Genomic DNA, 18,787 nt, shown 5'->3' on the forward strand with positions numbered 1-18,787 from the left:
TGACTTGCTTTGCCCTTCTCTAGGGTTTTTGTGAAAATAATAACATAGTGAATATGAAAGACCTTGTAAACATACCTGTACTCATATTAGTCACTCAGTGTCAATATTGGCCAGCACACCGGGCGGTGAGAATGGCACGTACAAAGGCCAGGAGGGAGCTGACCTCCAGGCAGCCTCGGGGACACCCACGATGAGGCAGCCGACTTCAGTTTCGCAGGCATTCGTTGGCTGCGTCCCGTGTTTGCAAAGAGGCATGATGAGTAAGACACAGTCCTTGCCCTGGAGGACTTTTAGCCTGGAAAGACAGAGTAATGACAGGCATGTTTCACCCTTTATGAGAATGGAGAGGATATTGGGACAGAGAGACTGGCAGAGCTCTGAAGTGGGCAGAGGAAAGAGTAGGGTTTGACCAGGAACTTTCTGAGGGTGCGTAGGTGGAGGGCACCGGGAGGCAGAGGAAATGGCCCAAGGGAAGTGGGGAGTCTGTGGCACATTGGGGGACGGTGGGGCGGGGCAGGGAAGCTGTAAGGACTGTTCTTTGCCCTCCCCTTGCCTGCCCCCACTGAGGAGGAAGGCAGTGGGGCTTGCAAAATTTTGGAATTCCTCACTGAAAAAGTGTTGCGGCTCAGCCACACAAGAGTAGGCGGTGATGGCGTGCCTCTAGCCCTGCTTCCCCTCCCCACCATAACAACTGCATCCCAGAGGGACAGAAGGAAGGAACGTTTGGGGGTGCTGGACTTAGAGAAGGTGCAGGGGGTCTCACCTGTTGCTCCTTTCCTCTTGTTGGGGGTCCTGGCGTCTCAGGACACTCACCTCTCTGCCCACCCCCACCCCAGCCCACCCCCTGCAAGAGGACATCAGCTGGTGGTTGTAAGCCAAAGGGGATCACAAATGTGGTGTGTGGTTTTTAAAAATCAAGCATTTAAAAATCAAAGTAATATACTTAAAAATCTGGATTTCTAGCTTCTTGTGGAAAATCGAGAGTCCTAGCGAGGCCTAGGCCTTCAGGTACGTGGTGCAAAGCAGAGTGGTGGGCGGCTGCCTGTTAGGGCTGGACATGCGCTCACCACTGTCCCCTCTCTACTCTCTGAGGTCGTGTGTCTGAAGTCTCTTAGATGTTTGAGTTGATGCTGGGGGAGGTGACTGTCTGTGGCCACGAGAGGTGGCTGGAAGCTGCCCCCAGAAGGAGTGAGTGCCCCATCTTTGGGGGCAAGTAGCTAGAGGGTTGATGGCGCTGTGCAAAGGCCTAGAGGGACCTGCAGTCTTACCAACTGTGGACTCCAGAGTCTTTGGGGATCCACCAGCCCTGAGAACTGGCTGTTCTGGGACCTTTGCTGACATACCCTGATCACCTTATGCACTCTCCTCTGCTCTCTTCCTTTCCGTCTCATCCATCTTTTTTTTTTCTTTTCCTTTTTATTGCAATGTACATGCAGGCAAAGGCCCAGCTTCACAAAGTAAACACGAGCACGTATAACTTGATCAAGAAACGAAGCATGACCAGCACTTCCCATAGCAGTTTCTCTCCCGCCCCACCCTCTCCCAGGACACTCTGCCCATCACTAACCCCAAGATTGGTTTGTCTCTTTTTGGACTTTATCTAAATGGAGCACATATCGCCCTTCCAAGCCCAGCTTCCTTCGCTCAGCGTGTACTCTGAGACCCCGTCTGTGTGTCGCGGCATTTGCCGTGTCCTCAGGGTTGCAGAGTGGTCACTTGGCGCTGGGAGACGGGCTCTGTCACCTGTCCCGTCAGCTCTGCCCCAGGCCTCCTTGCCCAGCCATGCCAGCCACGGTCCCTTTGCCTCTCCTCAACCACCCCAGGAGGCAAAGTGGTCCTGCTCTCATTTCACAGATAAGGAGACCGAGGCTCTGTGGTCTCCAAGGACCCCAGCTTGCCAAGGTCTCCCAGCCAGTTAGTGCCAAGCCCACGCTCATAGTTAAGCTTCCGTGTCTTAGGTGCCCTGGGGTCCGTGCCCACATGGGTCACCCCACATGACTGACAGGTGTCCCTGACTGGGCCAAGAATGATAAGGAATAAGACAACAGAAAGAACTCCAAGGAGAGCCCCACCCCCAACCCCGCCTGTCTACAGACCGAGACCTTGAGCAGGGAGCGTTTCTCTGTGCTGCCCTATCAGGTTTGCCTAGGGGGCAAAGTCCTGGTTACTGTTAAGACATGCTCCTTGCAAGGGCTGGGCAAACAGAGTGTGTGTGTGTGTGTGTGCGTGTGTGCGCTCAGTCATATCCAGTTCTTTGTGATCCCATGGACTGTAGCCCGCCAGGCTCCTCTGTCCATGGGATTCTCCAGGCAAGAATACTGGAGTGGGTTGCAATTTCCTACCCCAGGGGATCTTCCTGACCCAGGATCGAACCCATGTCCCTTGTGTCTCCTGCATTGACTGGCAAATTCTTCACCACTACGCCACCTGGGAATCCTGGGCAAACAGTGGTGGAAGCCAAATTCTAGCTCATCACTTCCTTGGGACTATTACTGAACCCCTCTGAGCCTCGGTTTCCTCTTCTGTGCAAGGGAGGTTTGACCACATCTTCCACACGGGGCTTGCTGGGAGAAGCAAGCAGAGTGGCATATAAAAAGAGTGAGTTTATGGCTGCTTCCTCTAGGCCAGGTGCTGTACTGTGACTCAGAAGATCTGGGTTCACTTCCCAGGCCCACCGCTGACTCGCTGAGCATCCTCAAGCAGGTTTCTGAACCTCTCTGGGCCTCAGTTTCTCCCTGTCTACAAAGGGAATGATAATAATTTCACCTTCCATGTTTCTCGGCTGGGGAAAAGGGGTGGGCCCTATGGGCAGAGGGCCCCAGGGCCTGATCTCTAAAGACTCAAGGAACTGGGGGAAATCATGGTGACTTCTGGTGACCTTAGGAAGGAGGCGCACCAGGAGCCGTGACTATCACTAAGACGGCCAAAATCTAATCAGCATCCGGAGCTACAGACATCTTATATCTGTGTCTTAGGGCAGTGAGCACTAATCATGATAATGCCCCAATTACCAGCTCTTGGGAGGTCAGCCCCCGCCTCCTCTCTGGGGTGGCCAAGATCCGTGTGGTGCCTGCATCGGGGTATTCAAGGAGACTCTGAGCCCAGATTGGTCAGTGCTTATCCAGCAGTGCAAGGCAGAAAACACCAGTTCTAGGAGTTGTATCCCTGCCTCCATCAGGGTTGGCTGGCCAGACCTCACTGCACACAGCCAGGGGGCACTCGTCCATTCATTCTTCCATTCAGCAAATATCTATGGAAGCCCCCTGCTGTGTGCCAGGCCCTGTGCTAGGCTGTAGGGCTATAGCAGCGAACAGGGTGGGCATAGCCTCTGGCCTTGTAGGAGCTGGCTTTCTCCAGGTGGGGGGGCGGGTTTGGACAGCGCACAGCAGGTGTGCGTGAGTGATAAGCAATGAGGATAGTGTGGGCAGAGACACGAAGCAGGAGAAGGTCTTGTAGAGTGATGGAGGCTGGCTGTTGGCTCAGCAGGTGATGTCTGCACACAGGTCCCTCAGTCTCAGCTTCCTTCCTGGGGGCTCTGGTACCTTCTGAGGATAGGCGTGGCTTCCAGGATGCTAGATGGGATCACCCAGATGCCTCTCCTGTGGACACTTGCACTCACCGTGTCCACAGCCAACCTGAGTGTCCACATTGCCATAAAGTGGCTGTTGGAGTAGGATGCCAGCCCGTCCCTGAGATGGTGACCCTCACTCTGGGAGTCTGGCCCAAGTGAGTCCCATGAAGGAGGTCCACAGTCCCCAGCCCTCTCCTGCCCCCCAGACGCGGCTGTGTCTCACTCTGCACAGCGAACCCTGGGCTTGAGCCACAGCTGATGACCCACAAACCTGTCTCCTCCAACGTGAGCCTTCCCTCTGAGCTCTGGGCTGCTTGGACATACTGCCTCCTGGATGCCTCCTGGGTCCATCACCCATTTGGACTCACCAAGTCCACAGTGCCTCAAAGCATGTGATCTTCCCCAGCAACACCACACCTCTTCCCAGCATTCCCCCACAATCCACCCATCCGTCCGTGCCCCAGCCCAAGGCCACCTGCCGCTCCCAGCCACTAGGCATCACCAGGTTCTGCCACGTCCACCTCCCAGACAGAGCTGATGCTGCCTGCTCTTCTGCAGCTCCGGCAGTACCCGCTCCTGTATCAGCTGCTCCTGTGGTCATTCACACACAGGTCAGAGTGAGATTTCTGGAAAGCAGCTCCCCTCCTGCTTAATAGCCTTCAGTGGCTCCCTATTGCCTTGGGGACGGGGTCTGAATTGCTTACCATCCCTGGTAGACAGTGTTGCCCTGCTGGAGGACCCTTACCCATCGCTGCAGCCCAGGGCCTGTCTTGTGGGATGGGAAATGGACCACACCTTCCTCCTTTTAGGCTCCTTCAGAAACTGTAAAATGGGTTTCATCATTGTATTCATCTCACAGGGGTCCTTAAGCATCCTAGATCAGCGCCCTGCACTAAGGAAGCACTGTATCAGTGTAAAAACGGGAATAAAGTCAAATACACAGGCTCATTTGTGGCGTTCCTGCTCTGTGCCAGGTGCGGGGCTAGGTTTCTCCTTACAGAAGGTGAAGCAGGTTTCCTGCCCTGGCGGGGCCACGTGCCTTCTGGGACATGTTCTTCCTTCCTCTCCACACACCGCCGCCCCTCCCCTGGGCAAGTCTTGTTCATTTACCCATCCCACCCGCCCTCACCGACCCTGTGGGACCAGGGGGACCTTCCCGGCCCCTCAGCACTGACAACTCCACCCTCACAGCCTCCTACGTATCTGATGGTGGCTGACCTCAGTCCACTCCATCTTGGTGGGTGGCACCTCCATCCTTCCAGTGGCTCAGGCCAAAGCCCTCAGGGTCATTTTATAAAAATTGTTTATTTATTTTTGTATTGACTGTGCTGGGTCTTTGTTGCTGCACAGAGGCTCCTCATTGTGGTGGTTTGTCTTGTTGCAGAACGTGGGCTTCAGTACTTGTGGCACACGAGCTTAGCTGCCCTGCGGCACTGTGGGGTCTTCCCAGACCAGGGATCAACCTCAAGTCCCCTGCATTGGCAGATGGATTCTTAAGCACTGTGACCACCAGGGAAGTCCCTCAGAATCATTTTTTTTACTCCTTCTAATCCCCTTTTCTCTGCCCCAGCCCTCAAACTCCATTCTGTCAGCAAAGCCTGTTGACTGTACCTTCAAATCAGATCTAGAATTTAACCCATTCTTACCTCTTCTTCCCTACAACCCTGGCACACCTGGCGCCTAGTACCTGGGTTAGTCCAGTGGCCTCCTCATGGGGCTCCGCTTCTGCCCTTGACCCCCCAGGCCAGAGGGAGCCTTTGATAGTCTCACCTCTGTGCCCCAGATCCTCCAGTAACTTTTCTTCTGGCTCAAATATTTGTTAAAGGCAAGGAGGAAGACATGAATGAATGAATGAATGTCCTTTTCCACATCTGTAGTAGCTGGCAGATAGTAAATGCTAAGAAAGCACCTGCAACAAGAATATACGAGGCAGGACTTCCGTGGTAGCATAGTGGATAAGAATCTGCCTGCCAGTGCAGGGGATGCAGGTTCAATCCCTGGTCCAGGAAGATTCCACATGCTGTGGAGCAACTAAGCCCATGTGCCACAGGTACTGAAGCCCACACACGTAGAGCCCGTGTTCCGCAACAAAGAGAAGCCACTACAGTGAGACGCCCACACACACCAGAAAGAGTAGTCCCTGCTTGCTGTAACTAGAGAAAGCCCCCGAGCAGCAACGAAGACTCAGTGCAACCAAAAATAAATAAAAATGAAAAAAAAAAATACGTGGGGCACGAGTGAGTGGGTGAGGATGGGAGCACACAGTAGGTACACGGGGAGCCTGGTGGGAACAGGAGCACACAGTAGGTTACATAGGGAGCCTGGTGAGGACAGGAGCACACAGTAGGTACACGGGAAGCCTGGTGAGGACAGGAGCACACAGTAAGTACACAGGGAGCCTGGTGGGGACGGGAGCACACAGTAGGCACACAGGGAGCCTGGTGAGGCCTGGAGCACACAGTAGGTACCTGGGGAGCCTGGTTAGGACATCAGCACACAGTAGGTACACGGGGAGCCTGGTGAGGACAGCAGCACACAGTAGGCACACAGGGAGCCTGGTGAGGCTTGGAGCACACAGTAGGTACCTGGGGAGCCTGGTGAGGACTGAAGCACACAGAAGGTACATGGGGAGCCTAGGGAGGCCTGGAGCACACAGTAGGTACATGGGGAGCCTGGTGAGGACATCAGCACGCAGTAGGCACACAGGGAGCCTGGTGAGGCCTGGAGCACACAGTAGGTACACAGGGAGCCTGGCAGGCTCTTGAGTGAGGTGATTCTTGCTCCTGGTGGCAGCAGAAGCAGCCCTCCAACCAGCAACCCCTCCCCTCCCTTCTCGGGTTGGGAGTGGGGCAGGCAGGCAGAGCCCAGGCCATCTCGGGGCCCTGGCCTGGCCAGCCTCTGTTTTGGGTGGGGCAGCTGATGTGGCCACTGGTTCCGGGAACCCTCACTGGGCAGCAGTTCTGGGAAGGCTGTGTCTTCCTTTCCCTCCTGGCCCCCTGCCAGACCGGCTGAGCTGCCCCGGAGAGCAAGGGAAGCTGCCGGCCAGCTTCAGATTGTGAAGTTTCAGGAGTCAGCAGCTCCCAGGGGCGGTCCCCCCACGGCCCTGCTGTCCTGGGCTCCCTCTCCACGTGCTCCTTGTCACGGGGCTGGCTGCATCCTGTCCGCTGATCCACCCCCTCCACCACCACCCCTCCCTTCACTGGGTCGCAGCCAAGAGAGGAAAGAGGAGTAGGAGGCCTGTGCACCCCGCTGGGCTCAGGACGGGCAGACGGGTCAAGCAGACGGGTCGCTTCCATACCCCTGCTGGCTTCTGACATTTCAGGACTCACCGCTCATCTCCCCCCAGATCAAAAGAGTGAGTTAAATGTGTCTCCTGCCGCACACTCTGGGTGCTTCTGCTCTCTTCTTGGCTCAGACTTCCCCCAACTCTGCTGCTTCCTAACTCTGTGACCTTGGCTTTGTCACTTGTCCTCTTGAGGCTTCAGGCTTCCTCTCTGGCCAGCGGGACTGGTAACGCTGCATGCCAGGGCTTCAGGAACTGTGTTTCTAGAGGCAGTGAGTGGTTAGGTGCATGGGTTCTGGAGTGAGATTGCCTGGATTCAGATCCTAGCTCTGTGCCCACAAGCAAGTGCGCTAACCTCTCTGTGCCTCTGTGGCCTCATCATTAAAATGGGGATTGGTGGGATGGGGAGAGAGATGGGAGGGAGGTTCAAGAGGGAGAGGATGTATGTATACCTATGGCTGATTCATGTTGAGGTTTGATAGAAAACAACAAAATTCAATTATTTTTCAATTAAAAAATAAAATAAATTTTAAAAATTGAAACAAAAAAAATAAGAAAAAAGAACATAGCTGAATTTAGTAGAAAATGACCAAAATAAATGTCATTCAAATAAGAAATAACATAAAAAGATTTTTTTTTTTTAACTGGGGATTTTAACGGTACTTGTGAGAACTAAATTGCTCAGTATGTTATAGGCACTTGGAACCAAGTCCTGCAAGCACATAATAAGCATTATATATGCATAGCAAGTGGAATGAGCAGAGGCTTGATACATACTCCATGTTTAAAAACATTATTGTCTTCACTGTGGTTTATTTTAACCAACATTTCATAGATGTTTCTTGAGCACACACCGTGTACATGTCAGGCATTGTTTAGACACGGGGACAAAGCAATAACCACAGCTGTTTTTCTCAAAAAGATGTTTGTTTTATCGATTTGTAAGACCACTTTGTATATGAAGGCCCTTCACTTTCTAGAATGCAGATTGCTACTATTTTGCTAATCTTTTGCTTGCTTGCTTTTTTTCTTCCTGGTGTGTTTTGATCTGGGAAAGTTAAAAACATTTTTGTTACCAAAGCTTTGTGTCTTTGCCATCCACATCCTGAAATAAACATTCACACATATAACCTCAGTGATATGATTAGAGGTGGTGATAAGTGCATGACAGAAATAAACAAGGTGCCTAGATAAGAGGTAACGTGAGCCCTCCTTGCGTGGTGTTTCCTGATATGTAGGCTGCAAAGGAGCAAAGAGACAGGAGTACATCAGAGTGTTCAGAAGGCCACTGGGATGAAAGGCGCTTGGGGAAACGGAGCAGGAATAGGAGGGAATAGTACTGAGGTCTCAGGATCCAGATCATTACAGGGATTTGGGATTTTTGTGTGTGTGCATTTTCTTAAACTTTTAATTTTATGATAATTGTTGTAAGAACAAGGGCTTCCCTGGTGACTCAGAAGGTAAAGAATCTGCCTACAATGTGGGAGACCTAGGCTTGATCCCTGACTTGGGAAGATCCCATGGAGAAGGGCATGGCAACGCACTCCAATATTCTTGCCTGGGAAATCCCCATGGACAGAGGAGCCTGGCGGGCTACCGTCCATGGGGTCGCAAAGAGTGAGACATGACTGAGCGACTAAGCAACAACACGACAAAACTAAGAATTCATCCACACAGTTGTAAGAAATAATACAGAGAGGTCCCTTATACTCTTTCTGCGAAAGGTAATACTGTCTTACAAAACTGGAGTTCAATATCACAACCAAGATATTGACATGGATAGAATCCCCTGATCGTCCTCAGATAGCCCCTGTTGTGCTTGTCTGCATGTGTTTACAGGCAAGCACGCACACACATGTTCTTTTTATTCATTTTGTTAGCCTGATTCTTATTAGTTTAACCTTATCACGTGCACAGGTTTTGTCTCCACAACCACAGTGAGACACAGAACAGCCCTTTCCCTCTCCAGGATCCTCGGGTTGCCTTTTATAGGCACACCCCCCTCCCTCCCTCCTTCCCTGCCACGCCCTCCCGCCGCCACCGGCAGCCACTCATCTATTCACCATTTCCATAATTTGATCATTTCAAGAACGTTACATAAATGGAATCGCACAGCGTGTACCCTTTTGGATTGGCTGTTTGCATTCCGGGGTTTGGATCTGATGCTGAGTCAGAGATGCTGTTCTGGGATGGGTTGTGAACCCTTGGGGCTCTGTGGCCCGCTCCCCCCTACCCCTCCGAGTGAAGACATCTTTCAGGAGCCAGAGGCCAGTGAAGTGAGCAGATCATAGCCTGGTTTCCAATTTTAAAATGATTCTGGCTGTGACATGGGGTGCAAGATGGCAACATGGGGTGCAAGATGGGGTAACTCATGTTTGTAGTAACTGCTCACTGCCCCCCCACCCCTGGCTTCCCCTTATTCCATTGTTCTCCCTACCTCCAAACTAGGTTTTGGAAAAAAGCTTGACATGACCCTATTCAGAGATTCTCAAACACTGCTCATGGCCTATAGGAGGGCCTTTGACCTGGAGTCCTTACTTGGGCTTCAGCAAGCTCAAGTGGGCTTCCCTGGTGGTTCAGTGGTAAAGAACCTGCCTATCAGTACAGGACACAGGAGACGTGAGTTCGATCCTTGGGTTGGGAAGATCCCCTGGAGGAAGGCATGGCAACCCACTCCAGTATTCTTGCCTGGAGAATCCCATGGACCAAGGAGCCTGGCGGGCTATGGTCCATAGGGTCACAAAGAGTTGGACACAACTGAAATGACTTAGCACCCAAGCAGGCAAGCTCAAGTAACCTCTGTGTGAACCACTAAGATGGAATGCAAAATTAAATGTTTGCGCTTTTCTAGGAAAAGATCTTGGAGTTTGCAACGGATGTTTAGATGAGTCAGTGACCTCCAAAGCTTTGAGGACTCCGGTGTCTAAACACCTATAGTAGTTAAGAGCCAGCAAAGGCTCTGGATCCTGACTGCCCCTGTTCAGATCCCAGGACTGTTACCTCTCTGTAACCTCAGACAAGTCACCAAACTTTTCTGAGCCTTGGTTTCCTCATATGAAAATGGGAAAAAATAATAGTACCTACTTCATAGGGCTGTTTTAAATATTGAATGCTCAAACTACCGCACAATTGTACTCATCTCACATGCTAGTAAAGTAATGCTCAAAATTCTCCAAGCCAGGCTTCAACAGTACCTGAACCAAGAACTTCCAGATGTACAAACTGGTTTTAGAAAAGTCAGAGGAACCAGAGATCAAATTGCCAACATCTGTTGGATTATTGAAAAAGCAAGAGAGTTCCAGAAAAACATCTATTTCTGCTTTATTGACCATGCCAAAGCCTTTGACTATGTGGATCACCACAAACTGTGGAAAATTCTGAAAGAGTTGGGAATACCAGACCACCTGACCTGCCCCTTGAGAAATCTGTATGCAGGTCAGAAAGCAACAGTTAGAACTGGACATGGAACAACAGATGGGTTCCAAATAGGGAAAGGAGTACGTCAAGGCTGTATATTGTCACCGTGCTTATTTAACTTATATGCAGAGCACATCTTGAGAAACACTGGGCTGGATGAAGCACAAGCCAGAATCAAGGTTGCTGGGAGAGATATCAATAACCTCAGATATGCAGATGACATCACCCTTATGGCAGAAAGTGAAGAGGAACTAAAAAGCCTTTGATGAAAGTGAAAGAGGAGGGTGAAAAAGTTGGCTTAAAGCTCAACATTCAGAAAACAAAGATCATGGCATCTGGTCCCATCACTTCATGGCAAATAGATGGGGAAACAATGGAAACAGTGAGAGACTTTATTTTCTTGGGCTCCAAAATCACTGCAGATGGCGACTGCAACCATGAAGTGAAAAGATGCTTACTCCTTGGAAGAAAAGTTATGACCAACCTAGACAGCTATTTAAAAGCAGAGACATTACTTTGCCAACAAAGGTCCGTCTAGTCAAGGCTATGGTTTTTCCAGTAGTCATGTATGGATGTGAGAGTTGGACTATAAAGAAAGCTGAGCACTGAAGAACTGATGCTTTTGAACTGTGGTGTTGGAGAAGACTCTTGAGAGTCCTTTGGACTGCAAGGAGATCCAACCAGTCCATCCTAAAGGAAATCAGTCCTGAATATTCATTGGAAGGACTGATGTTGAAGATGAAACTCCAATACTTTGGCCACCTGATGTGAAGAACTGACTCATTTGAAAAGACTCTGATGCTGGGAAAGATTGAAGGTGGGAGGAGAAGGGGATGACAGAGGATGAGATGGTTGGATGGCATCACTGACTCAATGGACATGAGTTTGAATAAACTCAGGAGTTGGTGAGGGACAGAGAGGGCTGGTGTACTGCAGTCCATTGGGTCGCAGAGAGTCAGATATGACTGAGCGACTGAACTGAACTGAATATATATATGTGATGTTTAGGGCTTCCCTGGTGGCTCAGTAAAGAATCTGCCTGCATTGCAGGAGACCCAGGTTCAATCCCTGGGTCAGAAGATCCCCTGGAGAAGGGAATAGCTACCCACTCCAGGAAACTTGGCTTGTTTAAATATTGGGGTAAATATTGTATATTTGTTGACTGCATGATGAGGCTGCAGGAGATGGGAGCACAGAGCCCTTTAGGGAAGGGCCTGCTAGATCCTCTGGGGTTTTGGGGCCCTCTCTGTGTCGGTTGTCATCCTCTCAACAAGCTTCAAATCAGCAGGATTCCTTCCAAAGGGATGCAGTTACAGTTGGGTACTATCACGTCCCTGGTCATGGCTCTCATATTTCTGTTAATATGGCTTTAGCTGGAAGGACTCTTTTGATTATTGAATTAATCTATGTAAAAAGTTTAGAGGGAAGCAGAATAACCAACTCTTCCTGGCTCATTTCGTTCCATCTTGTTGGGTTCAGTCTGTGGTTCTAGGAGAAGTTGAAGGAGTTGGTATATTGGAAGGTACCTGGGCCCAGACCCCAGCAGACCTGGATTCTGACCCTTGCCCTGCCCTCTCTCTAGCTGTGGTATCTGATGGGCAAGTTATGTGACCTCTCTGGCCTCAGTTCCCTTAGGAAGAAAGTGGGAATAACAACCCATCTTGCAGGGCTCTCCGGCTGAGTCAGTAAAGTAATAACTCTAGTGCGCTTGGCAAAGGGTCGAGTGAATACTTGACAAGCAGGGCTCTGTTTACACAATGCTTGGTTAGGATAAAGAAGCTGTTTCCAGCAGTCAGGCTCTGCTCAGAAATGACCTGGGAGTGAGCACCACGTCCATGGAGGACTACAAGCAGAAACTGGACGGCAGCGTGTGAGAAATGGAATATTGGCAGGCACCCCTGTCTGGGTTGGCATTTGGACTGGGCTCCCAACCCCAATCTCAGGAATACCACAGTGGAGGGTGGGGACTTGAAATTATTTCCTCTTGACACATGCCTTACCTTGATTGCTTGCTAATTATCCCTTTTCATTCCTTTTCTTCTCGGCACCTTTGCCTTTCATTCCCTGTGATGTTCAGAGAGCCCTTGTTGCCACCCCATCTGTGCCGTGGGAAGACGTGCACATCACATCTTGCGTTTTCCCCTGAGATGCAACACCCGCTGTCCCTGTGAAACCAGTCGGTGTGCGTATGTGGGTGTGTGTGCGAACATACATACGCCTGGATGTGCCCTCCAAGACAGATCAAAGGTAACACCCTGCCCACTGTACATGTCATAGTTCAGTCTTCCCTGAAAGGGGCTTGCTTTGCCCTCCCACACCGTTTTAGAGGACTTCACCACGTTAGCCTTCTGCTGTGTGACCCTGGACATGCGTCTTGACCTCTCTGTTTCTCTTTACTCAAAATTTGGGCTGGAGTGACCCCTTTGCCATCTCTGTCACAGGATGCTGTGGATCTCTGTGATCTTTCGAGAGGGAAGATTATGCGGACTAGGCAAAGGAAACCAGCATCACAGCCCACTCCCATCCCTCCTTCCTTGGTCTTCACAGCAGCTCTGCCAGGAAGGCCAGTTCAGGTGGATACCAAGTCTCCCCTAGGGAAAGTTTTCAGCCCTGTACTGAGCCCATCAGAGGCGCCAGATCATGTCCAAAGTGAATTCATTCATGCTTTGTACATGCTTTCCTAGCACAGGCGTTGTCCTAGGTACCAGGAGCTTGATCGTACACGACACTTGTCTGGGCTTTTGGGATGATAGATACACAATTGAAAGGAGAACGTCTCCCAGTCTCCTTGCCTTTCGCCCAGGGCACTTTTTGAAGAGTACAGGCCACTTACTATACAGACCACCCTTCAAGTAGGCTTGTCTGACATTTCCTTGTTTCCATGTGACTCGTGCACTGGGGACAGGCCCCCAGGGAGGGGATGCTGTGGTCCTCCGAGAGCATTGTTTTCCGAAAGCTCGTGACCTTGATTTGTCCCTGGCCATGTCAACACATACCATTTGGTTAAGGTGGTATCTGCCTGGTTTCTGTGTATAAGGCTCTATACAATTATATATACATCTATATATATAAAGTACTGTATACAAAATATCTAAAGTTATAAAGTTAATTAATGGGGCTTCCCAGGTGGTGTTAGTGGTCAAGAACCCGGCTGTCAATGCAGAAGTCCTAAGAGACGTGCTTTGATCCCTGGGTCAGGAAGATTGCCTGGAGGAGGGCGTGGCAACCCACTCCAGTATTCTTGCCTGGAGAATCCCATGGACACGGGAGCCTGGTGGGCTATGTGTCCATGGGGTCCCAAAGAATCGGACATGACCAAAGCGACTTAGCATGCGTGCATAGTTAATTAATAAGTATTTGACTCATTAATTCATAATAATTAATATGAGTTTGTGGGGAGATACTTGGAGGCTGCCGTGGTGAAGTAGAGCTGTCCGTTCCCCCCACTTACTCATCTGTATCACCTTAGACATCTGTATCACCCTATCTTACCTCTTAAGGGTTACAGTTGCTTACTAAAAGATTCATTATGAGGTTCCAGTTTTGCCTGTTTTGGCCAGTGGGCACCCATTCTAGCTGGCTCTGTCTTTTCGAGAGGTCCTCATCATTCTTGGAGCCCGCCCTTACCGGCACAACAATTCTAAGCTTTCCGTGTACTTTCCCTGCTCCTAGAGTCAGCTGTTTCTCCGAGGAGCTCTGGTTTCTGTCAGTGCAGAATAATATTTAGAAGCCAAGCCCTGGGCGCTGGGATGGCATGGTCCTCAGATGCATAAAAGGGCATCGTCGGAGCAATTAGCAAAATGGAAATAGGGTCTGTGGGTTAGCTGGCATCCGTGTTAACTTCCTGCTTTTGATGGTTCTATTGTAGTTATGTTGGTGACTGTCCTTGCGTTTCTTGATAAAGTACTTGAGTATTAAGGGGTCGTTTATTCATTATGAATAAATGTATAAATAAATGAATACACGAGAGGGAGACAAGAGAGTGAGCAAGAATGAATGAGGATAGGGAGAGGAAAGGCATGGGGATGAGAATGAGTTCCTGGTGTGTTTGAAGAGTGGTGGCAGGAAGTGAAGGTGGCCAGTGGGGCAGGAGTGCCTGTGTAGGTGGGGGCCAGGTGGAGAGGAGGCGGGGCCAAGTACAGAGGGGCGGGGCCAAGTACAGAGGGAGGCGGAGCCAGGTGCAGAGGGAGACTGGGCCCCGCTGTGGAGGGATTTCAAGTGGGACAAAGTCACTGGAAAGCTTCCGACGGAGCTTGGGGCTCCTGGCGTGGTATTAGGCCCATCTCGTGCTTCCGACTCTGTGCCAGGTGCTGTAGGTACACAGCTCACTTCCTCTTCGCAACATACCTGTGAGGTTGATCTTAGTATCTTTTCCACGGAGCAGTAAAAGGAGCCAAAACTCTGAAAGAGTAACTCTGTAAATGGCGCATGAACTTTGAAGCAGCCCGAGACCTGGCAGCTGCTTTTCCGGATGGGACCCCCACATAGAGACCGCTGCGGTGCTAGCCGGTGGCGGGGTGGGTGCTCTCAGTCAAGCCAGGGGAGCCATCCCAGTCTATTGCTTCTGAGAGGGCGTTTGGCATTACGCGTCAGGAGTGGTGAGAGGAAATTGCAAACTCCGTGACCCCTCGGGAGTCGGGAGTCGGCTTCTGAGCGCTTTTCTTAGTGATGATAACTGCTGACATTACTTGACCCATTACTTTGTTCAGGTCACTGTTTGAGGACTCCACCTGTGTAGATTTATTTAATCCCTCACAACAGGGACTTCCCTGGTGGTCCAGCGGTTAAGAATCTACCTTCCAATATAGGGAACTCAGGTTTGATCCTTGGACGGCATAAGATCCCATATGCCACATGCCTCAACTAGAGAGAAGCTCCAGTATGCCTGCAACTAAGACTCTACACAGCCTAATTAATTAATTAATTTGTAAAAAATCCTCATAACATCCCAGTGAAATGGAGCGTACTGGCCCCACCTGATGCATTAGGAAACCGAGGAACAGGGGCGTTATGCAATTTGCTCTGTCCCAAGCCACAGAGCAAGTATTTAAAGTTAAGGAAATAATCAGAGAAATGTATGGTGATGGTTCTCCAAGGAAGGGCTCATAAACCCCGCTGTTTATAGTAACAAAGTAATAAACATAATAAATAAGGGCTAAAATCTGACAATGGCCACACAATGGAATACTACTAATTAACTGCTGGGGATCTAGTGGCCTGGAATGATGTTAAAGGATGTAGTAAGTTTAAGTTTTAAGCTTTAGCATGTATTGGGTGCTGCTATTTTGGTAAATAAAATTTATATGTATCTCTCAGTTTTTATAGAACAGATATGGAAGAATAGATTTCAGTACGTAAGGGGTTCTTGCTGGGCCTTGTGATTTGGGGGGATATGAATTGGGTTTTCTTTGGGGTAACCGCATTTTCTAATTTTTATTCCCCAATCACGGATTGGGTGCTGATTCTAGGAAAGACTGAGGGCAGGAGGAGAAGAGAGCAACAGAGGATGAGATGATTGGATGGAATCACCGACTCAATGGACATGAGTCTGAGCAAACTCCAGGAGATGGTGAAGGACAGGGAAGCCTGCCATGCTGCAGTCCATGGAGTTGCAAAGAGGCAGACACGACTGAGTGACTGAACACCAACAGATCATGGATTATGGGATGTCGTTAACACACTAGGGGTGATGCACGATTCCATTTGTGTAAACAGCAAAAAAGCGATCCAGGGGTTAGAAGTCAGGGTGGTGGAGTAACGACTGGGGGGGACAGCAATAGTGTTGTGTAACAGCTGACCACAAAACCTCAAGGGGCATGTAACAAGAGACATTTTTAGCTCAAGCTCATGGGGGCAGCTTACCTGGGCTTGGCTGATTTTGCTGGGCTGATCTCACTAGTGCATCCAAGGTCAGCCTCCAGTTGGCCAGGCAGCCCTGCTGATCTTGACCTAACTCAAGTGACCTCACTCTCCCAAATGGGGCAGCCGCCTGTTCCCTAATGCAGCATGAAACTGCTGGGGCTGTTGCATGTCAGCATACTCCCAGAGTCTAGCCCAGGCGTGTTGTCCAGGCAGCGGCCCTGCAACAGCATGTCTCCCTGTGCATCACTTTTGCTAATGTCCTACGGGCTGGAGCTAGTCACATAGCTGAGGCCAGGGTTTAAGGGTTGGGGAGAACACCCTACCCGGAGTGATGATGGGGGTGGGAGCACCGCAAGATTGTTGGTGTTCAGTTGCTAAGTCATGTCTGACCCTATGGACTGCAGCACGCCAAGCTTCCCTGTTGTCCACTATTTGCTCAAATTCATGTCCACTGAGTCTGTGATGCTATCCAACCATCCCATCCTCTGCCGTCCCCTCCTCCTTTTGCCTTCAATCTTGCCCAGCATCAGGGTCTTTTCCAGTGAGTCGGCACTTTGCATCAGGTGGCCAAAGTATTGGAGCTTCACCTTGAGCAACAATCCTTCCAGTGAATATTCAGGGTTGATTTCCTTTAGGATCCACTGGTTTGATCTCTTTGCTGTCCAAGGGACTGCAAAGTTACATGGGTACAGGAGGAGTGAAGAACTAAGCCATGGATGTAGTAAATCTACCACACTCAGCAGCGTCACTTTCAGTGGCTGCCTAGTACTTCATGGGGACTTCCCTGTTGGCTCAGTGGGTAAAGAATCCACCTACAATTCAGGAGACACAGAAGCAAGTTCAATCCCTGGGTCAGGAAGATCCCCTGGAGAAGAAAATGGCAACCCACTCCAGTATTCTTGCCTGGGAAATCCCATGGACAGAGGAGCCTGGTAGGCTACAGTCCGTGGGGTTGCAAAAGAGTCGGACATGATTGAGTGACTAAGCACAGCACACAATACTTCCTGGCATGGGTACCGTCATTTATTTAACCAGCTCTGTTGCTGCTGCTGCTGCTAAGTCATGTCAGTCGTGTCTGACTCTGTGCGACCCCATAGACGGAAGCCCACCAGGCTCCTCTGTCCCTGGGATTCTCCAGGCAAGAACACTAAAGATTGGCACTTCCAAAGTATATTTCAAGGAACTGTAAACTGCTCCAGAGCTTAATTGGGGTTTTCACACACACACACACAGACATAAATGAAGGTTAGGTCTGGAAATAAATTTTGTAAGCCTTGGGTTAAATGAAGAAAGATAGATTCCTTTACTGTGAGACTTAACAGAACCTTCACATGTTAATGTGTATTATGAATTTGCAGAAGTCTAAGGGGTTTGCTCAAACTTAACAGACAATGGGGTTTCTTTTAAGAAGCATCTCTTGGGACAGGTGTTCTGGGGCTCTGACTCTGGGCTTTGTGTGGGTATGTTGTGTTTAGTGGTTGTAGGCAGAGCTCTGGGGGGTGTGGAAGGCTTGTTGCTGGCCAGGGGAGGGTCATGTCTGGAGGGAGGTAAGCTCTGAAAGCTGCCCTCGGGTTGATGGGGCTGGGAGATCACGAGTCAGTGCTAAACCGCTAACCTGATTACTTGCTCCCAGCAGGCACCGTAGGATCTCCCGATGGGGCGGCTTCTCTCTGTACTCATGTTCCCAGTGAGCTGCCTGATCCTGTTATGGGTGGCCGGCTCTGGTAAGTAACCCCCCGTCAGTCATCTGTTCCTTCCTTCATTCAGCAGACCTTTGGATTGTTTCTGCACCAGGCCCCCAGGATAATCAGAGAACAACACAAAGATTTGAGGAGACTGCATGATAGTGGGAGGGGACAGCTGATGACAAACGCTTCTAATATTAAGGAGATTCTAAAGATCCTTAGGGGCTTCCCTGATAGCTCAGCTGGTAAATGATCCACCTGCAATGCAGGAGACCCCAGTTCAATTCCTGGGTCAGGAAGATCCACTGGAGAAGGGATAGGCTACCCACTTTAGTATTAAGAGTCTGCCTGCAATACCCAGGTTCTATCCCTGGGTTGGGACGATCCCCTGGAGACGGGAAAGGCTACCTTAGAAGCTGCTGCTGTTGTTGTTCAGTCGCTAAGTTGTGTCTGACTTTGCAACCCGAGGGACTGCAGCATGCCAGGCTCCACTGTCTCCCAGAGTTTTGCTCAAATTCATTCAGAAGGTGATGGCAAGAGACAAAATAGGGCAGATGAGGGAGGACTCGGAATGCTGGCTGGAGGGGGAGGACTGTGATTTGAAGATGGAAGGGAGGTTCAGGAAGGGAGGGGACATGGGTATACCCATGGCTGATTCTTTTTGATGTATGACAGAAAACCACAAAATTCTGTAAAGCAATTGTCCTTCAATTTAAAAATTAAAAAGTAAAATAAATTGCCTGGAGTCGCAGTGGAGCAAAAATTTGAAGGAAATGGGGAGCCGGGCACACGTCCAGGTTAGGAGTGTTCTCAGTGGCGGCCTGGAGCCCAGAGCCTGCCTGGAGTGTTGGAGAGACCAAACGAGGCAGACCTAGGGGAGTCAGTGAGCAGGAGGAGGGAAGAGGTGGAGACAACTAAGTAAGCGGGGGCCCGAGCAGGATGGGAGCTGGGAGGCAGGGAGGAGGCACC

At 50.2% G+C, this 18,787-nt stretch overlaps 1 protein-coding gene across 9 annotated transcripts in view; it reads left to right on the plus strand.

The window, feature by feature from the left end:
- The window catches only part of IL4R (interleukin 4 receptor), a 50,049-nt gene that overhangs the window by 8,405 nt on the left and 22,857 nt on the right, over nucleotides 1-18,787 (plus strand). For 2 of the 9 annotated variants that reach the window (XM_019987811.2, XM_070779844.1), the window contains exon 2: nucleotides 17,770-17,857. In XM_019987811.2, the coding sequence (XP_019843370.2) occupies nucleotides 17,788-17,857 (70 nt within the window). In that variant the 5' untranslated portion in view covers nucleotides 17,770-17,787. Of the gene's footprint in view, nucleotides 1-4,710; nucleotides 6,927-12,348; nucleotides 12,519-15,739; nucleotides 15,958-17,766; nucleotides 17,858-18,787 lie in introns of those variants that run through there. The other 7 variants (XM_070779841.1, XM_019987810.2, XM_070779843.1 and 4 more) reach the window with 7 other exon arrangements.

Source organism: Bos indicus, chromosome 25 (assembly GCF_029378745.1).
Source record: "Bos indicus isolate NIAB-ARS_2022 breed Sahiwal x Tharparkar chromosome 25, NIAB-ARS_B.indTharparkar_mat_pri_1.0, whole genome shotgun sequence".
In the NCBI taxonomy this organism is placed as follows: Eukaryota; Metazoa; Chordata; class Mammalia; order Artiodactyla; family Bovidae; genus Bos; species Bos indicus.